The sequence below is a fragment of the Thunnus thynnus genome, chromosome 10 (genome assembly GCF_963924715.1).
Source record: "Thunnus thynnus chromosome 10, fThuThy2.1, whole genome shotgun sequence".
Classification (NCBI taxonomy): Eukaryota; Metazoa; Chordata; class Actinopteri; order Scombriformes; family Scombridae; genus Thunnus; species Thunnus thynnus.
In genome coordinates, this window is record NC_089526.1 from 6,576,485 (window position 1) to 6,599,402 (window position 22,918).

At 39.0% G+C, this 22,918-nt stretch overlaps 2 protein-coding genes across 2 annotated transcripts in view; both read left to right on the forward strand.

The window, feature by feature from the left end:
• The window catches only part of thsd7ab (thrombospondin, type I, domain containing 7Ab), a 137,133-nt gene extending 133,105 nt beyond the window's left edge, over positions 1–4,028 (forward strand). The window contains exon 28 of the mRNA XM_067600170.1: positions 2,871–4,028. Coding sequence (XP_067456271.1) covers positions 2,871–2,961 — 91 coding nt within the window. The 3' untranslated portion in view covers positions 2,962–4,028. The remainder of the gene's footprint in view (positions 1–2,870) is intronic.
• Positions 4,029–5,973: 1,945 nt separating this feature from the next.
• Positions 5,974–19,666, forward strand: LOC137190913 (neurexophilin 1). The gene is made up of 2 exons (XM_067600641.1): positions 5,974–7,237; positions 17,470–19,666. The coding sequence occupies exons 1-2, from the start codon at positions 7,154–7,156 to the stop codon at positions 18,274–18,276; spliced, it is 891 nt and encodes a 296-aa protein (XP_067456742.1). The 5' UTR covers positions 5,974–7,153; the 3' UTR covers positions 18,277–19,666.
• Positions 19,667–22,918: the final 3,252 nt, after the last annotated feature.

Sequence of the window (22,918 nt, forward strand, 5' to 3'; positions counted from 1 at the left end):
CCCATCATCTTATAGACTTTTACATGTATCTCTGTAGGAATACTAGAAATAGCAATTGGTCGATCAAGCAGTTAGCTGATTAATAGAACATTAGTCTGCATGTATTTTTTAATTAATTCATTGTTTGAATCATTTTTTAAGAACAAATGCTCAAATATAAGAATTTGATGCTTTTCTTTGACTCACATGCAGGTATTTTGGGGTTTTAGACTGTTGGTGGGACAAAACAAGCTGTATGATACGTCACTTTGGGAAATTGTGAAGACTGAAACTAAAGTTTATTTTCACTATCAACTAATCTGCTGATGTTTGTCTTGACTATAGAGAATCATTTTCTCTATAAAATGCTTGAAAATAGTGAAAAATGCAGCTCACAGCCTGTAAGGAACTCAGTATTCAGATGTCTTGTTTTGTCTGACAGTCAAAAATTCAAAGATATTCAGTTTACTATCATGCATGACAAAGAAAAGCATAAAATCCTGACATTTGAGAAGCTGGAACCAGTAAATATTTGACATATTTGCTTAAAAATGACAAACAATTATTCAATTATCAAAACAGTTGCAGATTTTTTTTTATCAACTAATTAATAAATCGTTTGCAGTTCTACATTTTTAACGATTTTCTGACATTTCAGAGGCAATTAACTGCTTAATCAAGAGAGTAATAGGCAGATTAATCAATGATAAAAATAATTGTGAGTCGCAGCCTCAGTGGTGTTCAGTCAATATTTGTGGATAAGAATAACTTTGCCGAAGCCACAGAGCAAAGCGCCAAGCTGATTCTTGTGGCAGCAGAATTTTTCCTGCTGTTTGTTTGAATGTTTGCTGACATTTTGTGTTTTTTTTTTTTCTGTAATGACTTTTGTCAGCGTTTCATCAGAGTCCTCCTCTGATTGTCTTTCCAGAATATTTCTTTTTGAAGCTTCTCAATACTCGAGAGACCGTCACCAGTCTGCGTCTCTGTTCTCTGGCTTTGGGAGAAAAAAAGTTGAGGGAAAAGTTTTCCTTGTTTATATAAGTATTAATTGGACTGTCCCGCACAGATAAGTGACTGAAACTGCGGATACGACATTGAGATAACTCAGATTTGATAAAGATAAGAGAAGATTAGCTTTGCTGTCTGTCATAGTCATTCTGTAGAGGACGATAAATACTGTACCGTCCTGTATATAAGGCAGCACTGACAGCTCAGAGAAGTAGAAAGGTAGAAATCATGCTGTTTTCCTCTAAAAAGGTGCATTTTTTCCCCCCCTGGAGGCAAAATAGCAAATGTCTGGCATGTGCACAGAGTCTGCATGCAAATTAACTTACTAATACCTTTAATGCTTTTAGATAAAGACGTACAGTGTCCTTTTGTCATTTTCCTATCAAACAGTAGTACAGTTAAAAAAGATCAGTCTGCTCTAACACAGTTTGTACTCTCGCTGTGAGCTCTATAAAACTGTCTTCTTTCCCCATTCAGAGCAGATACTGTATGTGTCCTTTCTCATGAAAACAAAACCGTGTTCGTTTGAAGCCTATCAAACAGTAGTACAGTTAAAAATAAGCAGTCTGCTCTAACACGGCTTGTACCCCCACTGTGAGGTCTATAAAGTCGTCCTTTTTCCCCATACAGAGCAGCTACTGTATGTGTAGTTTATAATGTTACATACACAAACAGACATTTCTGTTATTCTTTCTGAAGATAGTAGTTTTCATGTAAAAGAAACCGCAGTTTTCTGACTAGTTTAAAATACATTTTAGCTCTCAAAAAGCTCAGCTAGTTGTTCTGAAAATGAAATATCTTGGATTTTTCAATTTCTGCAAACAAATGTAAGTGTGCTTCTGAAGTATAAGGCTCCTGACCTTGCAAGGCAGCTGGCTTGCCAGATTATGTGAGAATCCATCTTGTCAGGATTCAAGTTACGTGCTGGTGGTTCGGGCCAATCAGCGTCCTAGAACTACTGGCAGCTACAGGCGTGGTTTAGGTGCGATACCAGCGAGAAACAATAAATGGCGATAGATGGTTCATCCAATCACCTGCTAAGTAGTTTTTGAAAGTTCCTGCTCTTTTCCAAACAAGTTTTTAAAAAGACGACTTCTCAGATGGTTCTGTGTAACAAACCATCTGGCGCGTCGGGTTAAAAAAAATCCCATGAAAAGACCAAAACCAACAATGAATTGAATAACAAGTATTATCTGTGAAGCTTAAGTCTGATCTTTCTTATTATTCTGTGCCGTAGAGCTCCATTGTTGTCCAAAAACTGTAGTTCCCAACAAAAGCACTTTTTACTCCTGTTAGAGCTACTACAGTGCCCAACTATTTTAGGAATTTATGAAGCCTTTTTTTTAAGATAAAAGTATAAATTGTGACCTGTTTTTAAATTTAGTTTAGGTTTATATCTCCTGTAGACTCAAATGGGCTTGAGGCCACAGACAGGAAGTCGGAAAATGTTGAAAGACAGACTGAAACATTGTTGGTTTTGTTTATTTCATAGGATTTTATGACATTTAATATCAAAGACTGGTAATTAACTGGTGGTGTTTATCATCCCCTTAGGTGCTAGTGGGAAGCTCCACTTATAGCAACGTGGAATTTTTACAAGCACCAACTAAGCAGACGTTTCAATCAAACCTCAATTTTAACAGTATATCTATTCAAGACAGATAATCTATTTAGATTGGCTGCCAAATAACAACAAAAAATCATTTAGGAACCAATTTGAAACCATCAGAATCCTTTTTTTTCATATTTTCCTGCAACCCAGAGTATCATGTGCTGTAACTACATGGTCGGTGTGGTAGTTTATAGTTTAGATATATGAGTATAGGAGATTACTTAAGTGCCTCTCTGACTCTCTCTTTTACTGTTTTAATCTTTTCACACAGCAAAAAGCCAAAGAGACCTCAGAGACAGAGGCAACAAAACAACCGACTAAAACCTCTGACTCTCGCCTACGACGGGGACACAGACATGTAGTCCTCCGGGAGACGCTTCACTGAGCACTTCACCTGTCATAGAGACCCACTTCATTACGCCATTACAGTGAGGGACATGGATGTTTGCAGCGTGAATGGACACGTCACAGAGCGGAGAAATTATAGAAAATCCTCTTAGCACAGAGCAGATTGGGGTTTAACCATTTCAAGTAGTGCTCCATTCACTCCCCCCCTTTGTTTGTTTTTGTTTTTTTATACATTTTCTTTTGCAAGAGCCTTCGTGACCTCCACCTTGTTCAATGAAAATGCCTTTTTTTGTCCCCTACACATCCGCATTTGTGTAAAGAAAAGACTTGTTTCAGATAAAGGGAGGCTGGGTACGGAAGACAGACCAAGCTGCTTCTGAACAAGGCAGCACAAGCACCAACTCTTCCTCCGCGCTTTTCTGCTTGTCCCTAAAAATGCTGAGTAGCTGGAGGCTTAGGATGCTCTGACGGTTCGTACGTTGCCAAAAGTCACCGCAGGGAAGAGGAGGAGGGAGAAAATCTCCATAAAAAGGTTTGGATTCCTTTTTTCTCAATCCTCAACTGGGTTTTGACTCAAATCTCTTTTACAGTCTTGAACAAAAGGGAGGCATTTCTTCTCTCTCTTTTTTTTTTCTCTTTTTTCTTTTTTTTTTGCTTGATTCAGAGGCACACAGGCCTGTGTTTGTGGGATAAACCAATCTGTATGATGCTGATGGAGGAGTAGCCTGCAATCAGTTGTTCATGGAACTACTGCCTGCCTGCCTGCCTGCCTCCACCCTTGCTTTGTTTCAGGCACTACATTGCACTATATTAGTGCAGCATGATATGCACATGTGACTTCTACCTTCTATTGCCATAAAACACTGCCTCTTCCACAGACAAAACCGTAAAGCAGAGGAACAAGCTAAGGTCAACACGAGAACACTCGAAAGGAAAAAAAACGACGGCGACAAGAAAAAGATGTTTAGATGTGTCACGTTCTAAAAAAACAAAAGGCGAGAATCTCAAGTAAATATATGTATAGATTTTATTTCTCACAGCTGATTTTTTTTTTTTTTTTGATTTTTTTTTTTTTCATTTTGGTTGTAGTAAAAAGTACCTTCTGTGGTTCGTAGATTTCGTCTGGTGTTGTCACTTTATTTCTGCCCAGATGCAATTAAAGATTTAACTATGACGTGAGCAGGTGGCTTCTTTTAATGAATCACCTCCTTTAAAAAGTTCTTTTTAAAGCATAAAAATTTAATTCTTTAATGTTAAATCTCACTTTTTTTTTTAACCTACAGTACTACAATTATGAAAAAGATGAAATTTTGAAAAAAATTGAGACAATTTGAACCATTCATGTCATGCAAATGTCATTTCTGCCTTACTGACAATAACTAAATACTAACAGTCCTGTAATACAGTTTTGAATACTTGAATGGGGCCCAGCAAACACTACATGTAGACAAAGATTTCATTCTGAGGTCGCTTAGCACAGTAAAATTCAGACTTTTAAAAAGCGTTTTCATGTAGTAACCGTATCATAGGTGCTCTATCGTTTTTCAGTCATACTATATGAGGTGAAATATAGTTAAAAAAGAAAAAAACGATCTGTACAAACAAAAATTATACAACATGTTAATAATAAGAGGACATGCTTCTGCTGAGTTCAACGTAAAAGCAAACTGGTGTGGAGAATGTTTACTTTTTTTGTTGTTGGATTTGTAAATAACAGCAATTTTTTATTTTTTGAAAAAAAAAAAAATTCAAAGTATGTGTACATTTATTTTGTATTGCACAGAAAATGTTTAGTTTGAATATTGCAAAGTGGGTGTATGATATTGCTGATTGTTGTTATCATGATGCAAGTTATGTTGTGAAAAAAAAAAAAAAAGAATGAAAAAAGAAGCAGAAAAAGACGAAAGCTCAGCCATTTTGTACAGGTTGTTTATATGTATGGAAGAATTACTGAAAATAAATGAGGACATGGTTGTAAACACACAAAGATAAAGTTATGGAGTCATTTTTGTCTTTCTTTACATCTAGTAGTAGAAAACAGAAAAACTCCATTAATACGGTTTAGTCGACATTAAAGGATAAGGCTGTTGTTCTATATTCCTCTTACCGTCAAACAAATCTCATGAAAAGTCCAAAACCAACAATGTGTTAGTCCATCAGGAGTTAATTGTGCATTTGTTGGGGACTATTTTCAGCGGCGAATTAATGAATGTGGTGAAATGGAGCTCTATGGCACAGAAGAATAAGATATATCTTTGGATACACAGAAAATATTTGTTAGTCAGATCAATTCATTGTTGGTTTTGGTCTTTTCATGGGATTTGTTGATGATATAAAATAAAAAAAATAGAATACTGCAGATGTAGGTAGGTGGAAGAGTCATGAAATAAGTCACTTTAAAGGTGCAGTGCGTAGAATTTAGTGGCATCTAGCAGGATGGACTTGGCAGAAAATGAATATAATATTAATACGTATGTTTTAATTAGTGTATAATCACCTGAAAATAAGAATTGTTGTGTTTTTGTTACCTTAGAATGAGCCCTTTATATCTACATAGGGAGCGGGTCCTCTTCCACGGAGCCCACCATGTTTCTACAGTAGCTCAGAATGGACAAACCAAACACCAGCTACACAGAGGGCCTTTCACATTTTTTGCAAGTTTCATGGCCAGTGTAGGTTCTCCTGCACGCCGGGAAGGGGAAGGGGATGGGAGGGGTATTCAGTTGGTTGCATTCTGCAACGTCACCACTAGATGCCACTAAATCCTACACACTGGTCCTTTAAAGAGTAACTGAACACCCTTAAAACACCAAAGTGAATAAAGTAAATGTTGCTCAGTCTGCTCTTACAGTAACTAGTAAATTTATTTAAGCAGCCTGTTCATTAATCTTACAAATTAAGATTAATTTAATGCACTAAATTCAGAGGTTTTTCATTTAGATTAAAAGTTAATGTGTGTTTGTGTAAATTACAGGATGACTACAGCTTTTTTAAGCTTTTTTTTTTTTTCTTTATAAATGGGACACCCCACCAATTTTAAGTCATGATTAGTACTATTCAGCTTGAAAACATCTATATAATGTCTTCTCCAACTGAATACCCACCCTGTGCATGTAGGAGAACCTACGGTGGCCGTGAAACTTGCGAAAAACGCAAAAGGCCCGCTCTAGAGCCAGTGTTTAGTTTGTCCGTTCTGGGCTACTGTAGAAACACAGCAGTGCAATATGGCGGCCTCTGTGGAAGAGGACTCACTCCCTATGTAGATATAAAGGGCTCATTCTATGGTAATGAAAACACCATTCTTATTTTCAGGTGATTATACACTAATTAAAACATATTTATGAATATTCCATTTCTGTCAAGGCTGCTCAACTAGATGCAACTAAATTCTTCACACTGCACCTTTAAGGAAATGCAACAGTATTACACTCAATGCTGGAGTGCTCTTTTAGATGATGTTTGTTTAACAGCCTAAAAACAAATGCACAGTATAATTTTTTCCAGCTCGAACTGATTCAACTGGGATCCTGCTTTAAAATGTTCTGTACATGTCTGCAGCCATGTCTGGTAAATGTTTTGAAAATCTAAAGACTCACAACTTTAAAAAAGGTGAGAATCTGCAGTTATGGCAAGTTTTTTTGTGTTTACAGCATGTAAAGATAAAAAAAAAAGCCACTGCAGCTGACTGCCACTAGATGTCAGCCCCTGACGACGTTAAAAGAAAAGTTGCCTCTCAAAAGTCTATAATGTGGACCTCCTTCTCTGCTCCCCCTTCCTCACTCCCTCACTCTATCTCTCTCAATCCCTCCCCCCTGTCTCCCGTCTTTCTCTATACTCCCCCCCCCTCTTCTATCTCTCTCTTTGTGTGTATGTGTGTGTGTGTGTGTGTGTGAACCTCAAAGCGTGCTGTATAAAACATCCCTCCACACTGACACTCAGATGTACAAACACCTCCGTTCTCACCACCAGACACCTCCAGACCCCCGCATCAGAAACCACTCCAGTAGACACTTGAACCGTTTTAAACAGCATCAGACATCTCTGACCCTCCTGAATGAGCCTGAGAAGATTCATCTCTGCTCTCTCGCCTCAGGACCGCCTTCCTCACTCTTTATTTCTCCTCAAGTTCGGCAGCTGATACCGGCTCAGTCAGGAGGAGATATTTTGCGGCTCATCAGAGGCTGAGAAGATCAAGGACAGGTTGACATGAGGGGAGACGCTCCACACGGAGGCATGAGGACCACATGTCTGTTGGCTGCCGCTCTCTTGCTGCTGTCATTCATCTCTCTGGTGAGTTAAATGTCATTTTGATTTGACCTTTAGTTATTTTATGTCTCTACAATTTCTGTGATAACTGTGTGCGCTCTTCTAATAGCGAGGATATTCAGGAATGTTCGCAAAAGGGACATTTTTGACAAGTGAGTTTCAGGTAGTGGGAGGACAAAGAGGACCTCACAGAGTAAAAACAAGCAGAATTTATCCCTGTAAGATCATGTTAAGCCACAGTCTGATAATGTGAAAGTCTAGAAAATATTTAACAGAATGTAATTAAGCTGTTTTCTTCTTTTTCTCAAGGCATCTTACCTGTATTATATCAGAGTTAAGGGCATGTTTTTAAATAGTTTCCCTTAAATCTGTTGCCTGAGATGATAAATTTAACATCTCGAAACCAGATCCATGCATCGCTTCGTTAATTAACCGATGTCAGTGTCAACACAAGCTCTCCAAATCCAAATCTGCATCTTGACAAATCCACCCGCTGGATATTTCCTGCTCAGCACTATCCATTCAATCCTGCCTGTGCATTTTTACCCTCCTTTTCTCCCACTTACAGATGCGGTTCAATAAGAATATATTTGACAGTACGGCGGAGAACAGCCTGAGCCCATTATGACAAACATACCAGAATGCTACTAACTCAATGCCTTGACAGTTTGTGACAACCCAATTCCTTTAATCCTCGGAGAGACAGTAACCCCTCACCCACTGATAAATCTGTCAACAAAGCAATCAAAGCAGAACAGGCGCCACTCCTCTCTCCAACAAAAATTCCATAAACTTAATCCCCACAAACTTGACTGGCCTTAAAAAGCTCCCGTGGTGTTATCTGTGTTTAATTTGCATAGTGATGGAAAGAAGTCAATTACTATTAATTATTCTCTACAACTTAATACCCATTATCGAATTGAATTCACCGTCTTGAAAACCATAAACTCAATTTCACAGCTGACTAAGCGCACTAATCATTTCACCCCCCTATCCCCTCGCCCCCCCACCCCCTTTTTTTAAATTTTTTTTTTATTTTTACAGAGCCTTTTTTTATTATTATTTGAATGAACACAAGGATTCTTCGATTTCAGGAGCAATAACATTAATTAACATGGATTCTCCTATTGTCACAATATCAAGACAAACATTAATCATTAAGTATGTGAGTTATATGTACAATAGCAGTATGGCAGGACTGGCTGATCTCATAGCATCACTTGATGGGAGTGTGTGTTTTTTTTTTTTTTTTTTTTTTCCAGACTGGGCTGCCAAATTGCTTCGCTATGCTTTAATGGGATGATCATAATTGTTTCGTACTCGGTGCATCCTAAGCTTTCGCCTGCAGCTCCTTCAACAGATTGACAGACCCATGGGAACCTCACAAACTTATTTTGGCCGCCTTTGAACCAAGTCGTGTGTGAAATAATATGATTATGCATTTTTCCTCTGGGTAAGTTGGAAAACTGGTGGCTAGGTTCCCTCCCCCCCCTTCCATCTCCCCCTCTCTCTCTTTCTTCCTCCTCCTCCTCCTTCTTCTTCTTCTTCAAACTGCCCCACTCTAATATCCCGCAGTCTGTCCGCGTACAGTATTTATCCTCCTCAGAAGTCATGGTAATAATTGTGCCCCGGCCTCTTAAAGCAGTGCTGCAGTGATAGGACTCGGCTCCATCCACAGCTGCCTGTGATGTCTTGACACACTTTGTGATTTGTCATCATCTCTGACCCCCCTCAGGTATCACTTTGATATCACCGGGAGAATATAGACCTAAACTCTTAGTGGGCGTCAAAATGCCCTTAGTTGAATCCATCAACTCGACTACAGGGGGACCTCACAAGGCGAGACGAGTTAAATTCACAGTAAATGACTATGACGATAATCATATCCCAAGTGCCCACATGGAAAATACTCTAAAAGACGGCATCAACAGACTAAGGACTCTTAAACTACCTTCCTGTCTAGAGGAACATTTTAGTCAAACACAGAAAAGTGGCTTTATGCATCAAAGATGAGAATTCATAAACTGTTATATTTTGAAAGCCTTGAACTGTTCAGAGCTTTGTGATTCATACATGCTGTCTGGAGGTGTAGCCACAGGTTAGAATGACTGTTTCATACCCGAAAGGTCACAGGTTTGATGTCAAGCCACATGTCCTTGAGCCAAACTCTAGCTCCCCTTCACTTTAAACATCTCTGGACCAAAATTTTAAGAAGTAAATAAATCTGCACAACTCCTTTTCCAACTTCCGCAGTGTGGTTTTTACTCACAAAAAAACTACAACTCTATTAATTTCTCCACGTTGAAGCCAGAACTCTGAACACACACCATCCAATCAAGATTGTAAAGTGGCAGCCCAAATCTGCCATCACCTCGGCGGCTCTCCATTCTAACTCCGTTAAACTAGAAACTGTCGCACTCACAAATCCTCCCCACACACACAGCGGTCGCAGCAGCCGCAGCATTCAGGTAAATGAAAACTGACACACACTTTCATTCTTCCTCGTAAGGTTTTGTGTACAGCCCACCGCAGAGTCATCTGGCTTCTCCGGTGGTTCTATTAAAGGTAGAATTTGTTGGCTGTTGGAGGGTCCAGCCCATAGAATATCCTCCGAGCTCCCGAGGGAAGCCGGGGGGTTGTTTATCTTCCTGTTCCAAAGAGCGGACGCCTGCGCCTTATCACAGCCTCGCCGAGAGTAGATAGCATTTAGGTTTGTCCAACAACCTGCATATATGCTGCATCTGGCAATCTGAGAGTCGTTTCCTAAAGGACTTCTGCACGCCGATGCGGTTTGTGTTATCTTGTCGAGGGATTCTGCCTCATACACCGAACCTGGGAATAATATTAACAGACAGTTAAATGGGGTTTGGAGGGCGGGAGACTCCTGCATAACAAACTGCAGGTTAAAAAAAAAGTTAGAAAAACTCTGAGCCGCGAAATGAAAGCTTCCACATATGATTGGGAGATACATTCAAATATCTTCCGCTGAAAACACTGTATATTAATATATGATGGTATAAAAAGGCTTTGACCAGTATGGTTTTCTGTAAATTGGTGTGATGTCAGTATTTCTGTATAAAAGAGACCCTACCAGGCAACAAAAAGGTGCTTTTGTTTGAATTATGGGAGATATAATGACACTAAGGACGAAAAAACTTCTTTTTTCTTCAACTTTGTCTCATGAGTCCACAAACTTTATGGAAGTGCAACACTAAACCACTGGAGTAGCTGTTTAAAGCTACTGATAACAATATATTTTACTTTTATGTAATATCTTTAAATTTGAGCTAAAGTTTTGACACAATAATTTTACTTGTCTGGGTGTGACTAATGCTCTGATTTAACATTAAAACTCTGTTGAGACTCCAAGTAATGAAATTATGCCGGGAACAGCAGCTCTTTAAAAAAAAATGCTTCGTTTGCACGTTTAAACTTCTTAAACTACCGTAAAAGTCGTGTAAACTTTACATTGTTGCTGTTAATTTTCAAACGCAGGTTACACAGTGACGTGCTGTTATCTCTTTTAATCCATTATAAGGCTGTAAAATTCTTTTTCCTGATTGACAACAAATCTCATGAAAAGTCAGTTTTTTAATGCTTTCTGACTTCCCTACCCTCGCTGCGCCACAAGCCCACTGGTTCCCACTGAAGATGTAAATCTTTAAAAAAAAAACAGGCTGTGAATATTTAGTTTCATATTTAAAAAAAAAAAAAGTGAAATAATTTTCTAACAGCAGGGCACTTTAGCTTTTAGCAGAAGTTACTCAAACAGGAGTAAATAGTACATTTGTTGAGGGACTATTTTCAGCTGTGGATTAATACACTTTTGTTGCAGTGGTGAGTATTTACAGCAGCGGGACGACGTGTGTGGGATGAGATGTGCAACAGTGTGGCTCACTGATGTGTTTTTAATAGTTTTTTTTAAAAAGGAAAGATTATTTGTACAGCAGATTTCAACAACGAGGCAATTCAAAGTACTTTACATAAAACATAATAGGAATCGAGAAAGAATGTAAAAGCAAGTGTTAAATTGGAAATAAAAATAAGCTAAAATAGAATAAGACAGTTGCCATGTAAGATATTAATCAGAAGCCTCAAATTTGATTTTAAAAAAAGGCAGCAACAAACAGAAAATTCTTCAGCTGTGATATAAAAGAACAGAGAGTTGCAGCAGACCTGCAGGTTTCTGGGAGTTTGTTCCAGATATGTGGAGTATTAAAACCGAACGCTGCTCCTTCATGTTTTTAACACAACAAAGCAGCTTTACAGCACAGAGGAATAAGATATATCAGGCTCCGGATACACAGATAATACTTGTTAGTAGGATCATTGTTTGTATTGTTTTGGTGTTTTCATGGGATTTGTTGACAATAAGAAAAATAAAGAATATCCCCAGACTTCCTTCAGTCTGCTAATTATACAGCAGTGAATGGATACCCAGAAACACAGCAGCATGGTGCAGATAAACACACTGTTTGTTTGTTTTTATTTTTCTATGTGGTAAGTTTTCATGATAGCTAATCATTTCCATTTTGGATTCATTATTTGGTTTATTATTTATCTATTTATTGGATTCATTGAAGTCTCTCTCAGGAGTGAACATGTTTCCTTGTTGTTATTATTAATTCTGTTAGTTTGTGATTCTTTTTGCCATTCAAAGCATTTTAGGGAATTTTCTGTTTTCTGTATTCACTATTTTTTATATTTTTGTGTGTAGAAGATTCTTTCATTATAAATATTGGGATGAATAACACTGTTCTGATTGGTCAAGTCTGGAAGTAGAATGACTCCTAATGATTCAGATCACAACAGCCTGAATGATGGTTGTTTTAACATTATGATACTACGTGGTGTTTACTTGACAATGTCTCAGATCTAAACAATGTTCTGTTAAATTTTATTTATTGGGAGCAATCAGTACACATTGCAGATGTTTTGTCTGTCTTTTACATTACAGATATTATTACCATTTTGTCTGTATGATTAGCAGGAATATGTACTGTTACTGTCCTCTGCAGCAGTAGTTTCCAACCTGTGAGTCGTCCGATGGGTCACAAGTTACATTTTAGAGGATTAATAGGATTGTAATCTGTGCTTTTATCTGGTGAAATACTGAATAATTTCTGTTTCTGGTCACTAAAAAATATTAAAAAGAATCAATCTGAGATGTTTAAATGAGAAAAACAGTCTTTGGTTGAGCTGTTCATAATTCATAGATGAACAATAAGCAACCAGTGACGACCAGCTGCAAACCAAACAGCTTTAAAGCATGATAACCCACAACATCTACTGAAATCACTACAATACATATAATAATAAAATTCACCACAATTAAATAAAGGCAATTAAGTACAAAATAAATTTCACCTTTAGCTGAGGGCTTATATTGTCTGACCCTTATTTGATATTTAATAAAACCCGATATTGACAAACCAATATCTGTTAAGACCAAAGTTATCAAAGTGTGACTGTTGACCTTTACGCTACCATGTTGTTGTTTTTTTCTCTGTCCTTTATCCAACAGCACTCTCCCTGTTTTCTCTCTGCAGTATCTCTTTCAGGCACATTCATGTATCTCTCTCACACACACACACACACACACACACTCTGTTCGTGCCTCGCTTGCATGTTTTTTGAAGCCGGCGAGAGGTAAATCTTGGCCCTCCGAGTGTTGGTGCAGTCAGCTGGGGTGTTCTGGATATAAACGTTGCTTTAGTCAGGACTGCCTCTGATCTGCCTAATCTCCCCGGGCTGGATTACAGGTTGGGCTCTAATCCGTGAAGTGGAGTCTCTGTGAATGTGCCTGTGAGTGCTCTAATCCAGAGACTGTCAGGTGCTTTAGATGAAAGCTAATTGCATGTCACAGTTTAACGCCGGTGACAACAGAGCGAGCTTCCACAACAAGGAGTTAGGTCTGATGATGACTGGGCACGCGCTTCAGATGTGCTGTGTAATTTTTGTGTTTGATAATCTCAGGGGGAGGAAGAAAAGTGAAGAAATCCCTTCCAAAAAAAAAAATAAAAAATGAGACTCCGGTGACACTTTTCTCTTACAAAATTATTCATGAAGTTGCACAAAATTTTCACAAACATACTGAAGGCATCTCAAGTTCCTGCTTGATAAAAATGATAAAACTTTAAACATTTGACTCCTAAACCTGCTCGGATTTGTATTGTTTAGGAAATATTTGCACATTAAAATGTTATATCCACACATACACTGTAAGTTATTAGCCTGACAGTCACTTAAACCAGCTCAAAGCAGTTTCCTAATATCCCCTTTTATCTGATTTCTGGACTCTGTTGAGGCTAAAACCCAGTTACTGAGAAGCATAAGTAATTACCGTGCTACGAAAAAATGATATTCCATTCGATCATTAGAGACCTCGCTCTTTAACGACTCAGAATAGGAATATTCATGAAAAATAAAACGGGGGTTTATGATTCGGATTACGGGTCAAAGGTCATTTAGAGAGAATATATATTCAGTCGCGATTATTGCAAACATGTGAAACGTTTAAACCCACCAGGGATCAAGTTTTACAAATCCATTTAACCAAATCCTATACATGTAATTGGAAAGAATAATAATCTGATGTTTAAATGTTTCTGCACGACCTCATAATCTAACATACAATGTGTGTAGAAACCTTACTGTTCTGTCAGTGACAATTAACTTCAGTTAGCTGCTGTGTTTTCCTATAAATGCATGTTCATTTGTGCCATAACAACCTTCAAAATGAACAACTGACACAAGATGAAACATGAACATTAAACCCAAGAATGAAGACTGAACTATAACGTTATAATCGACTTTATCGCTGCCCAGCTGACAGTCTATAAGATACTATTTCACTGAACTTTTACATCCTAAGGAGGTTTATGTTAGACTATAATGGTGCCAATAAATCCTGAACAGGAAGCCTCCCTTATCCTCGTACTGGATTTATCTTTTTACGATACATCACCAGTGAGGCAACATAACAGACTTTTGTTTCCAGCAATGGAAGACAAAAGAAGATGTTCATTAATACGGTTTAACTGCCCCGCTGCGTAAGGAAACGACCTGACTGCTGGAATTCATATTTCTACAAACATTCTGCTCTGACGATCTTGCAGCCTTTTTTTTTTTTTCTTTCCTCCTTTATGAAACCAACTTGGCTGCAAAGACGGGATTTTTTTTTCCGTGTTTGAAAAGCTTCGGCGTATCATGTCTCATTCAGAAAAAAAAAAAAAAAAAGCTCAGGCTAGAAAGATGTAACAGCTAAGCCAACGTCTCCACAATGCCACTAACGGTTTGTTCTCATCAGGTCATTCATCATCGGGCTCTCTTCAAAAACAACTGGAGGCCATCTTTTCAAACTCCTCCACTCTGAAGTCAAGTGCATAAAATGAACGTGCGCTTTAGAGAGAGATCACAACCGCTGCAACAGTTTACTCAGTCAGAGCTCCACACACACACACACACACACACACACAAACACACACACACACCGGGGCGTACTGTACTACAATGTCATTCAGAGAACTTTCTGAATGAGAGAAGACCTTATTTTCAGGAGTATTGATCGCGAGGTGAAGGTACGAAATGTAAACGATTCGACCAGATAGATCTGCTGTCACATTCCTCGGCCGGGGTTTGGACATCACTGTCACGGGCCTCTGTGGGGTGCACGGGGAATCTTCGCTCTCTCATCTGTGTGATTGTTAGAGGAGAGACACAGAATGAATCATCAATCATCCATTCAGGGCACATTCAGCAGGTAATAGTCTGCTGTTGCATCACGTCTGCACCCGAGAAGCGCTTCATTCATCTCGACGTATGGCAGGAATACCCTTAATCTTGATTAGGACGACTCGCACAAGACGTTTCACACGCTGTAAGAGTTGATTACGGCATTAACACCTTTTGTTGAAGGTGCTGACATGCTTGTAGATGGATTATTAGGATGTAAACAGATTTCAACCAGGAAGCCACAATCAACCGTATCATAAGACAGAAGGTTGACACTGGACAAAAATCCAGATTATTGTTCAACGAAAACATTTTTTAAATGATTTATTTTCTACAGTATTCTTGCACTGCAACCACAGTAAGATTAAGTTGAGGGAAAGATCAAAGAAAGAACAAAAAATCTAGGACAAAAAGGCCAACATTAATAATTAGACTGCTACAAGACACAACTCCCATTTCTTGCATGAAAGTCGGACATGCTGCATCCACCACCTGAGGCCACATAAAACTCTGAGTAGATTCAGGACTAAAGCTGTGTGTGTATGCACAAAGCCAGAAATATGCATACACACTCTTTTTGTCAGATTAATAAAGCTGTTCCACAGTTCTGTTTTATGCATCTCAGTCATTGAGGAACTGGTGCATGAGCCTCGTTTCCACTCCCACAGTTAGCCATAAATGGATGAAGACCAACTCTGAACCAGCCGTTTTCATATCAATTCACCACCTGCTCCACCAGTCTGTACACCTGTCAGTGAAACAAGCAGGAAAGAAGAAGTGCAGTTTCAACGATTGTGTTGTAGAACAGCTGTCATTACACACGACCATTACGCAGAGCTGTGTGGTTCTTTATACCGTCCATATCATTAATTCATCACATAGACTGTAAACCATCACTGATTAGTTTTCACCTTTATCTAAAACCGACCTCACAAAGTGTGTCACAGCTAAGGATAGAATAAAAAGAATAGTAACAGCAAAATGAAATGTTGACTCCTATGTAAATTAAAAGAATCACACAAAAGCAATTAATCAATGTTACCTTAATAAATGTGTCTTTGATTGGCATTTTAAAAATCTCTGTGTAAATGCAAAAAAAATCATCAGTGCAGCTGATTATCAAGCTAAACAAACAATATTTTACTAGAAGATTCTGTCTCTCAGCTTATATTTCATGTCCACCTCATCACATCACCCTCAGATCACTTTAGAAAGACATGTGGACGTCTGCTCTAAAGAGATGTGTGAGATGCACACGTTCTGATTTTATAAATACCAGTTTGTGTGCAGGAAATGGTGTATGCATTGGTTTTTGTGTGCACACACGTGACCCCTGATGTCCACACGTTCAATAAAAGACCGCACTGATTCCTGTGTTGGAACTAAACGTTTGTAATGGACATAGTAATTCGTAAGGTGTGAAATTAAAAGTAATTCGAAGGGCCACCCTGCTGGTCCACCGAGCCTGCACAGTCCTCTAGTTTTGTAGAGGATTCAATCCTTCATGTAGAGAAATTTGTTTTAATACAGAAAATGCTTTCGATATAGATCCTAAACATTTCTGTCTAACAAGATTTTCCGACATTTAGAATTTTTTGTTTGTTTTTTCATCATTCCTCAGACAAATTTCACCTGATTTTCCCCAAATTTGGCACACAAAATCGCTAACTGTTGGTACGTTAACTGGCGTTACACATAACATGATACATTTAAATCAACAAGTCCAAATTCAACAATTCAACAACAACAATGTTGTTTATAAGTGCCCTCCACATAGAAGCATGTTCTGATCTGACGCCCCATCTCGGCAGGACAACATAGTTTGTCAGCACCTTCCATAACTGTTACAAATCACTGTTGGAAACATAGAGGTGTTTATGAGCTATGGCAAAGGTTTGATTAGGTTTAGGCACATAAACGACTTGGTCAGGGAAAGATTGTGGTTTAGGTTATGAAACTGACTTTGTTAAGATTAGATGACCTTCGTCATCATAGTCAAAATAACAACCATTTGATTAAAGTTAGGGGATGATTGTCGTCATCGTTTGCCAATGTTTTGTTTACTCACCCATCTACCCTGACCTCCTCCCGGCAGACTATGTGGCTTTTTGTCAATATCAAACTGTTTTCTCCAAAATTCCTCTAGCCACTTCATGGCTTTGTCACTTGAACGTAAACATATGTTGTTTTAGGGCATTTTCTAAAATGACTGTTGTTGTTTTTCTTTGAGGATCTAATTTAAAAGGGCATAACTAACTGCTGATGAGTCTTACTCACTTGAAATTTGGCACCCTTATAATAATATAATATTTCCTGACAGAATTTGTCTTTGGTCCAAAACTCAAGGCCACCATCGGGCCAATCTGTATGAATATGTGTCACCACTTGTATTTTGATGCAACTCTGGATCCAGAGGATTGAGAGAGAATTGTGCAGCCTTGTTGGCGTTGTGAGCTCTCTTAGTGGTTTCCAATTGAAATTCTACCCAACAGTGATTTTTGCTTGTTTGTTTGTGTTTCCAGGTTTCCAGCGCTGATTCACCAAGTTCAGGAAATTCAGACTTGAGAGAGAGTTCAAAATCCAAAGTGAAGACATACTGGACCGAGAGCAGCAAGGCCTTCTCCATCAGTCGCCTCCTGTCCCAGTCGCTCTACGGCAAAGAGAACTTCACCTCTCTGGATCTGAACTATGATGAGGCGGACCCGTTCTCTAAACAGGAGCAGTGGAACTGGCTTTACAACGCCTCAAACCCCCGCGACCCTCGATCCAGGACGAAAAGGAGGCCCATCGTCAAGACCGGCAAGTTCAAGAAGATGTTCGGTTGGGGCGACTTCCATTCCAACATCAAGACGGTGAAGCTGAACCTTCTCATCACCGGCAAAATCGTGGATCACGGAAACGGGACCTTTAGCGTCTACTTCCGCCACAACTCGACCGGTCAGGGCAACGTATCCGTGGGGCTCGTTCCGCCGACCAAAGCTGTGGAGTTCCAGGTCCACCAGCCGCACCAGCAGTACCACCACCATCACCAGCAGCAGCAGCAGCAGCAGCAGCAGACGGCTCTGGAGACCAAGGACACCAAGCTGTTCAACTGCAGGGTGGAGTACGAGAAGGTGGAGAAGGGCACCAGGAACTCACTGTGTGCCCACGACCCCTCCCAGAGCTGCCCCCAGGAGCAGACCCAGAGTCACGTGTCCTGGCTGTGCTCCAAGCCCTTCAAAGTCATCTGCATCTTCATCACCTTCTACAGCACCGACTACAAGCTGGTGCAGAAAGTGTGTCCAGATTACAACTACCACAGTGACACCCCTTACCTCCCCACCGGGTGATCACCTGACTGGATGACGGGAAGAAAAAAGAAAAAAAAAAAAAAGATGCAGAGACAGGCCGTTGCGCCCTGAGCGACGTCAAATTATTTGAATGAAAATGGAGTCCAGACACTTGAAACTTGAGATGTTGACAGGCATTATTACAGCTAACATATCCTTGTCGCAAGACTGATATTGCTCCAATGAACAGACCTACCCCAAGGTCATTATGAGAGCATTTAGGGAAGCATTTATAGGCTTGCAATACTCATATTATATGCATAGCTGCTTACATTGAAAGGAAATTCTCAAGCCAACTATAAAAATATGCTGATTGTATTTATGTAAATATTGTGGATTCCACACAAAGACCAGAAAACAATTTTATTAATGTTTTCTCCTGCTAATTTAGTTGTTTATGTCGATAATGTATTTCCGTCTCAATCATGCTTTCTGTCTTTTCCAATCAGTCTCTGGTAATCATTGCAAACACGTAAATGTCAATGCAAATAAGAAGAATCTGTCAGTATGCATTAGAGGGCATAATGGGAAAAAGCAAACATATTTTGAATGGTGTTGTTTTCTGCAGTGCGATTGTTAGAGTCAATATACCTCTCTGATATTGTTGTTGGAATCTCGTCCATGTCCATGCATGAACCGAATGTGGTAAACAACTGAAAAACATCCATCTATATTTTCATGTTATTGCAGCTGTCAGAAATAATCTTCACTGAGTCATGATTGTTACAGGAGAAAAAGAGGAAGAAGAAGAAAAAAAAAAACTTCTATTTTAATTCTGCGTTATGTGTTTAGCGGTTTTAAGGGCATAGATGGCGCACGGAAAAAAATGACACCAATGGAGGGCTCCCGTCAAATCAGACAAAAGCAAGTAAATGTTGCAATAAATAAATAAAACTTGCAGAAGACACACAAGATGACAGGGATACAGAAGATCATTTTTCTGCACTGCTTTTAAAAAAAAACAAAAAAAAAAACATAACTGTGCCCTAATTCTGCTGTGTTCTCAGTCCTGCATTTCCATTTTAGACACTTAAGACGTGGCTCTTATGTTTGTGACATAAAACAAGTCCGGTATAATAAAATTTCATCTTCTGTATCACTAACATGACAAGCAACCTGTTGTTAGGAGTGTCAGAGCCACAGTGCCCCCGCAGTATCCAAAAATATCTGTACACAGTAGGGTTTAGCATCTATATATAAAAAAAAAAAACAAGTGTCTGAAAGTGTTTAAAAATAGATATTAGAACAAGCTGAAGAGGAAAACATGGAGGTGTTAGAGAAGATAATATGAAGTTCATTTAACAAAGGTTGAAACAGAACAGATATTGTGTTAAAATGTGAGATGTGGTAAAAAAAAAAAAAAGATAAAAAAAGAAAAAGTGGTTTCTTGCTGCAGAGGAGACAGAGGAGACATACATTAAACAGCAGGTGCTAATCACACATTCCACCTATCAAACGTTTGCACCACTGGTTATCAAAAAGGCAAATTCTAGATGAGACTAACGCTGGCTGTTAATGATATTGGATGTTCCAATTGGCTATTAAACCTTCATTACATAAATTGGGAGCCAGTGGCTCCACGTGAAGCATTAAGAGAAAATGAACACAGTGTAAGTGGGAGCTCTGCAGAGTCAACATCAGAGAAAGAACAAATTAAAGTGCCGATAGAAAACCTGTAAAAAAGTACAAATGTGCACCTAGGGGCGCAATCACTGCTGTCTATTTAAATTCAGTGCTCTTTCATAGTGTACACTATGGTATACGCAACACAGTAACTGCTAATCGCAGCCTGGACGGCGTCCAATATGCCAACATGGGGTGTATTTTTCTGACAAGGCAGGCCAAAGAATAGGGGGTCTGCCTGTGGGATGAGTGAGCATAAAGAGGAATTTATGATGTGGAGGAACAAGGCTGGCAGAAATCACTGGAAGCACCTGACTCGTAAATTGAGAGCATGTTTCTGTCACCGAGAAGAAGGAATGACTAATGTCTCAGATTGCTGTTTGGGCCAGTTCTTTCATCTCAATAAAGTGACTCTGATATCTCTCCACCCCTACCCAAAATGTGCCAGGGACAGTTTGTTCAGCTTCAAAGAATTAAAAGGCAGCACTTTGCCGAGACAATGCGACCTCATTATGCACATAATCTTACAAGTGTAAACAGTCTGGCACAAAAAAAAAAAGTGTTTGGTGTGAAAGCTGCTGAGAGATGGATCTGTTCCCTGACTGATGTCGTCTGAGGGTAAATACAATATACGTGTTGTGTTTAAGGCGGAATTATTAATGACTATAATAATAATAATGACAAAATTAACTGCACTAACTGTGTGTGATGTACGAGGTGTCGACGAACGCAGAGAGTCATTGACCGACTTGTGTGTCTTTCAGCTTTTTGTTCTGATTTTAAGGTCTGCACTGTTTTTATTTTGGTTTACCCTCGCTGCCCTGAGCGTCACCTCCAGTGGCAGAAAAGCTCTAAAAAAACGACAAACGGAGACAGATTGACTAGCTGGTGAACACAGTGAAGCATTTAGTAGCTAAAGAGCCAAATATTTTTTTCTCAGGAGTTGCTGGAGATCAAAAGGGAGTAAACATTGGACTCACATTATGTAAGTCCAATATTTTCTCCAGAAAAACAACTCCAAATGTTGCTGAAGTAGAAATGTAGTGTAGTGATCAACTTTATAAAAAGGTGAAAATATGTCAATGTTGTGTTCACAGCTTGTTCTGTTGCCTCCAAGTTGTTAAACAAATCAATTAATGCAGGTTTAAGATGAAAAATGAGCATTTTTTTGTTTGATAGTCATTGCAAATATCAAGCTGTTTTACGTCTGTGTTTAATAACTTTACTGATTTAAAACAAATCTTAGCACCTGGAGATATTAATAAGTTTGATTTAATTGTTTGGTCGGGTGTTAAGAGAGTATTAAAACACCTGCAATCATTTTGGGAGTGACAGCAGCTTCCAGTTTTTGTATTTAGCCTTTTAGCGGTAGGGCTAACCTTTTGTTAACTATCAGATCGACTCAGTGAAGTGATTAAAACGGAGAGGAAAGTAAGGAAGAAAAGTAGCGTCGTATAATTAAAAACCATCTCACGTAGGAAATAGAGCTTTTCAGAAATTTAATTCAAACCAATCTCAAATATCTAATAACTTAAATTTCTTGGAGACTAATTTGCACAATTGTGAAAAGGTCAGATTCATAAAAACTCTGCTTCAAAAACCAACATTTCTTAAAATTATGTTAATTTCAAAGCACAGATTTTTACCCGGCAGCAAGAAAAACTGGGTGTTTCCTTGGAGAAACTGTCCGTTTATGGAGCTCTATGTGTGTATGAATGAAACCGACAGCATTACAACCCGCCAGCGTTTGGGCGTCTAAGTTATCTTTGGGCCCAGATCTTCTCCCTCGGTTCAGTTGTCCTGGGCCGGAGCCATCCATGCCTGCCGTCTATCCCCAACTCGCCCACAATCCCTGATTAATGTGGTCTGGGCGGGAGCTGTCAGAAATGGCAGAGAGAATCATGGGATTTCTCCTTCAGAGTCCCAATGACACCCAGCAGCTGCAGGAGTAAACAGATGACTAACCACTGGCCTTTTGGCAGCCTGTGGAGATTCACACGGAGGGAGGGCTGCGAACATTGCTTTGACATTTAGGTGGATTAGAAAGTTCTTGGGTTCTGCTCTCGTGGTGTCAGAGGTGGTTGGCATAGTAATTATTTGCATCTTGGTTTTCTTCCGCTTGACCCCCAACCGCAGTAAAAAAAAAATGTAGAGCTTCGTTTTACCCCCCCCACTTACAGATGTTTGTTCAAAAGCTCAGTTTAAAAAGTGTAAAAGATCCTTATGTGCTTCATTTATAAGCAAATCACATTTTGTTAGCGCTATCGCAGAACAAATAATAGACGTCTTCTTAAAAAAAAACAACAACCAATTGTCATTTCTGATCATGTCCTGCTGCAGAATTCATTTCAAATCTGGGGCCGACGCTGTCCTGGGGCACAGTTTTGTAGGAGGTATTGACATATTAAAGGCTCTATCAGACAATGGCTGGTGTTCTTTTTTTTTTTTTTTTTTTTTTTTTTAAATCACAAATAAATTACTCTCCTCAAAACACTATTACTCCTCCGGAAATGAAAACTCACTCATTGTGAATGTCTCATATCAGGTAAAAAACTGGAGAGAATTAATTAACCTTTGTCATTTTAATTGCTTTAGTGACAGCTGTCCTTTGGTGCCGGAGCTATCCTAATGCACATACTGTGGGCTTGTCAATTACTTTCCCAGTGAATAGATTAAAACGCCACAGAGGATAGAGTCATTTCATTAGTCAGACTTAATGCCCCCCAGACATAACCAGGTACGAACACTTCACCCCTAAATATTCAGGAAAATGAACAATACTATTAAGCCCATATGAATCGAATGAATTGTGGCAACATGAAATTAAGTTTACGCTCTATTTAATTCAGTCCTGCTGCTTAATTTACATTTGGTAGGCTATAAAGATTTGTCTTTGAAAGGGAGTGGAAATTAAGAATATTTTGAGGCTTTTAATAAAAGGTCTCACAGACTGAAATGGAGGGCACCTGTGTGGCGCTGCTAATTGCTCTAATGGATGTTAGCATCATAACGCTGTCAA

Bases quoted from the DNA above. Each gene is read 5' to 3' on its own strand.
- LOC137190913 (XM_067600641.1), top strand. From the start codon at position 7,154: ATGAGGGGAGACGCTCCACACGGAGGCATGAGGACCACATGTCTGTTG. The intron at 7,238-17,469 runs GTGAGTTAAATG...TTGTGTTTCCAG, and splicing joins TGCTGTCATTCATCTCTCTG to GTTTCCAGCGCTGATTCACC.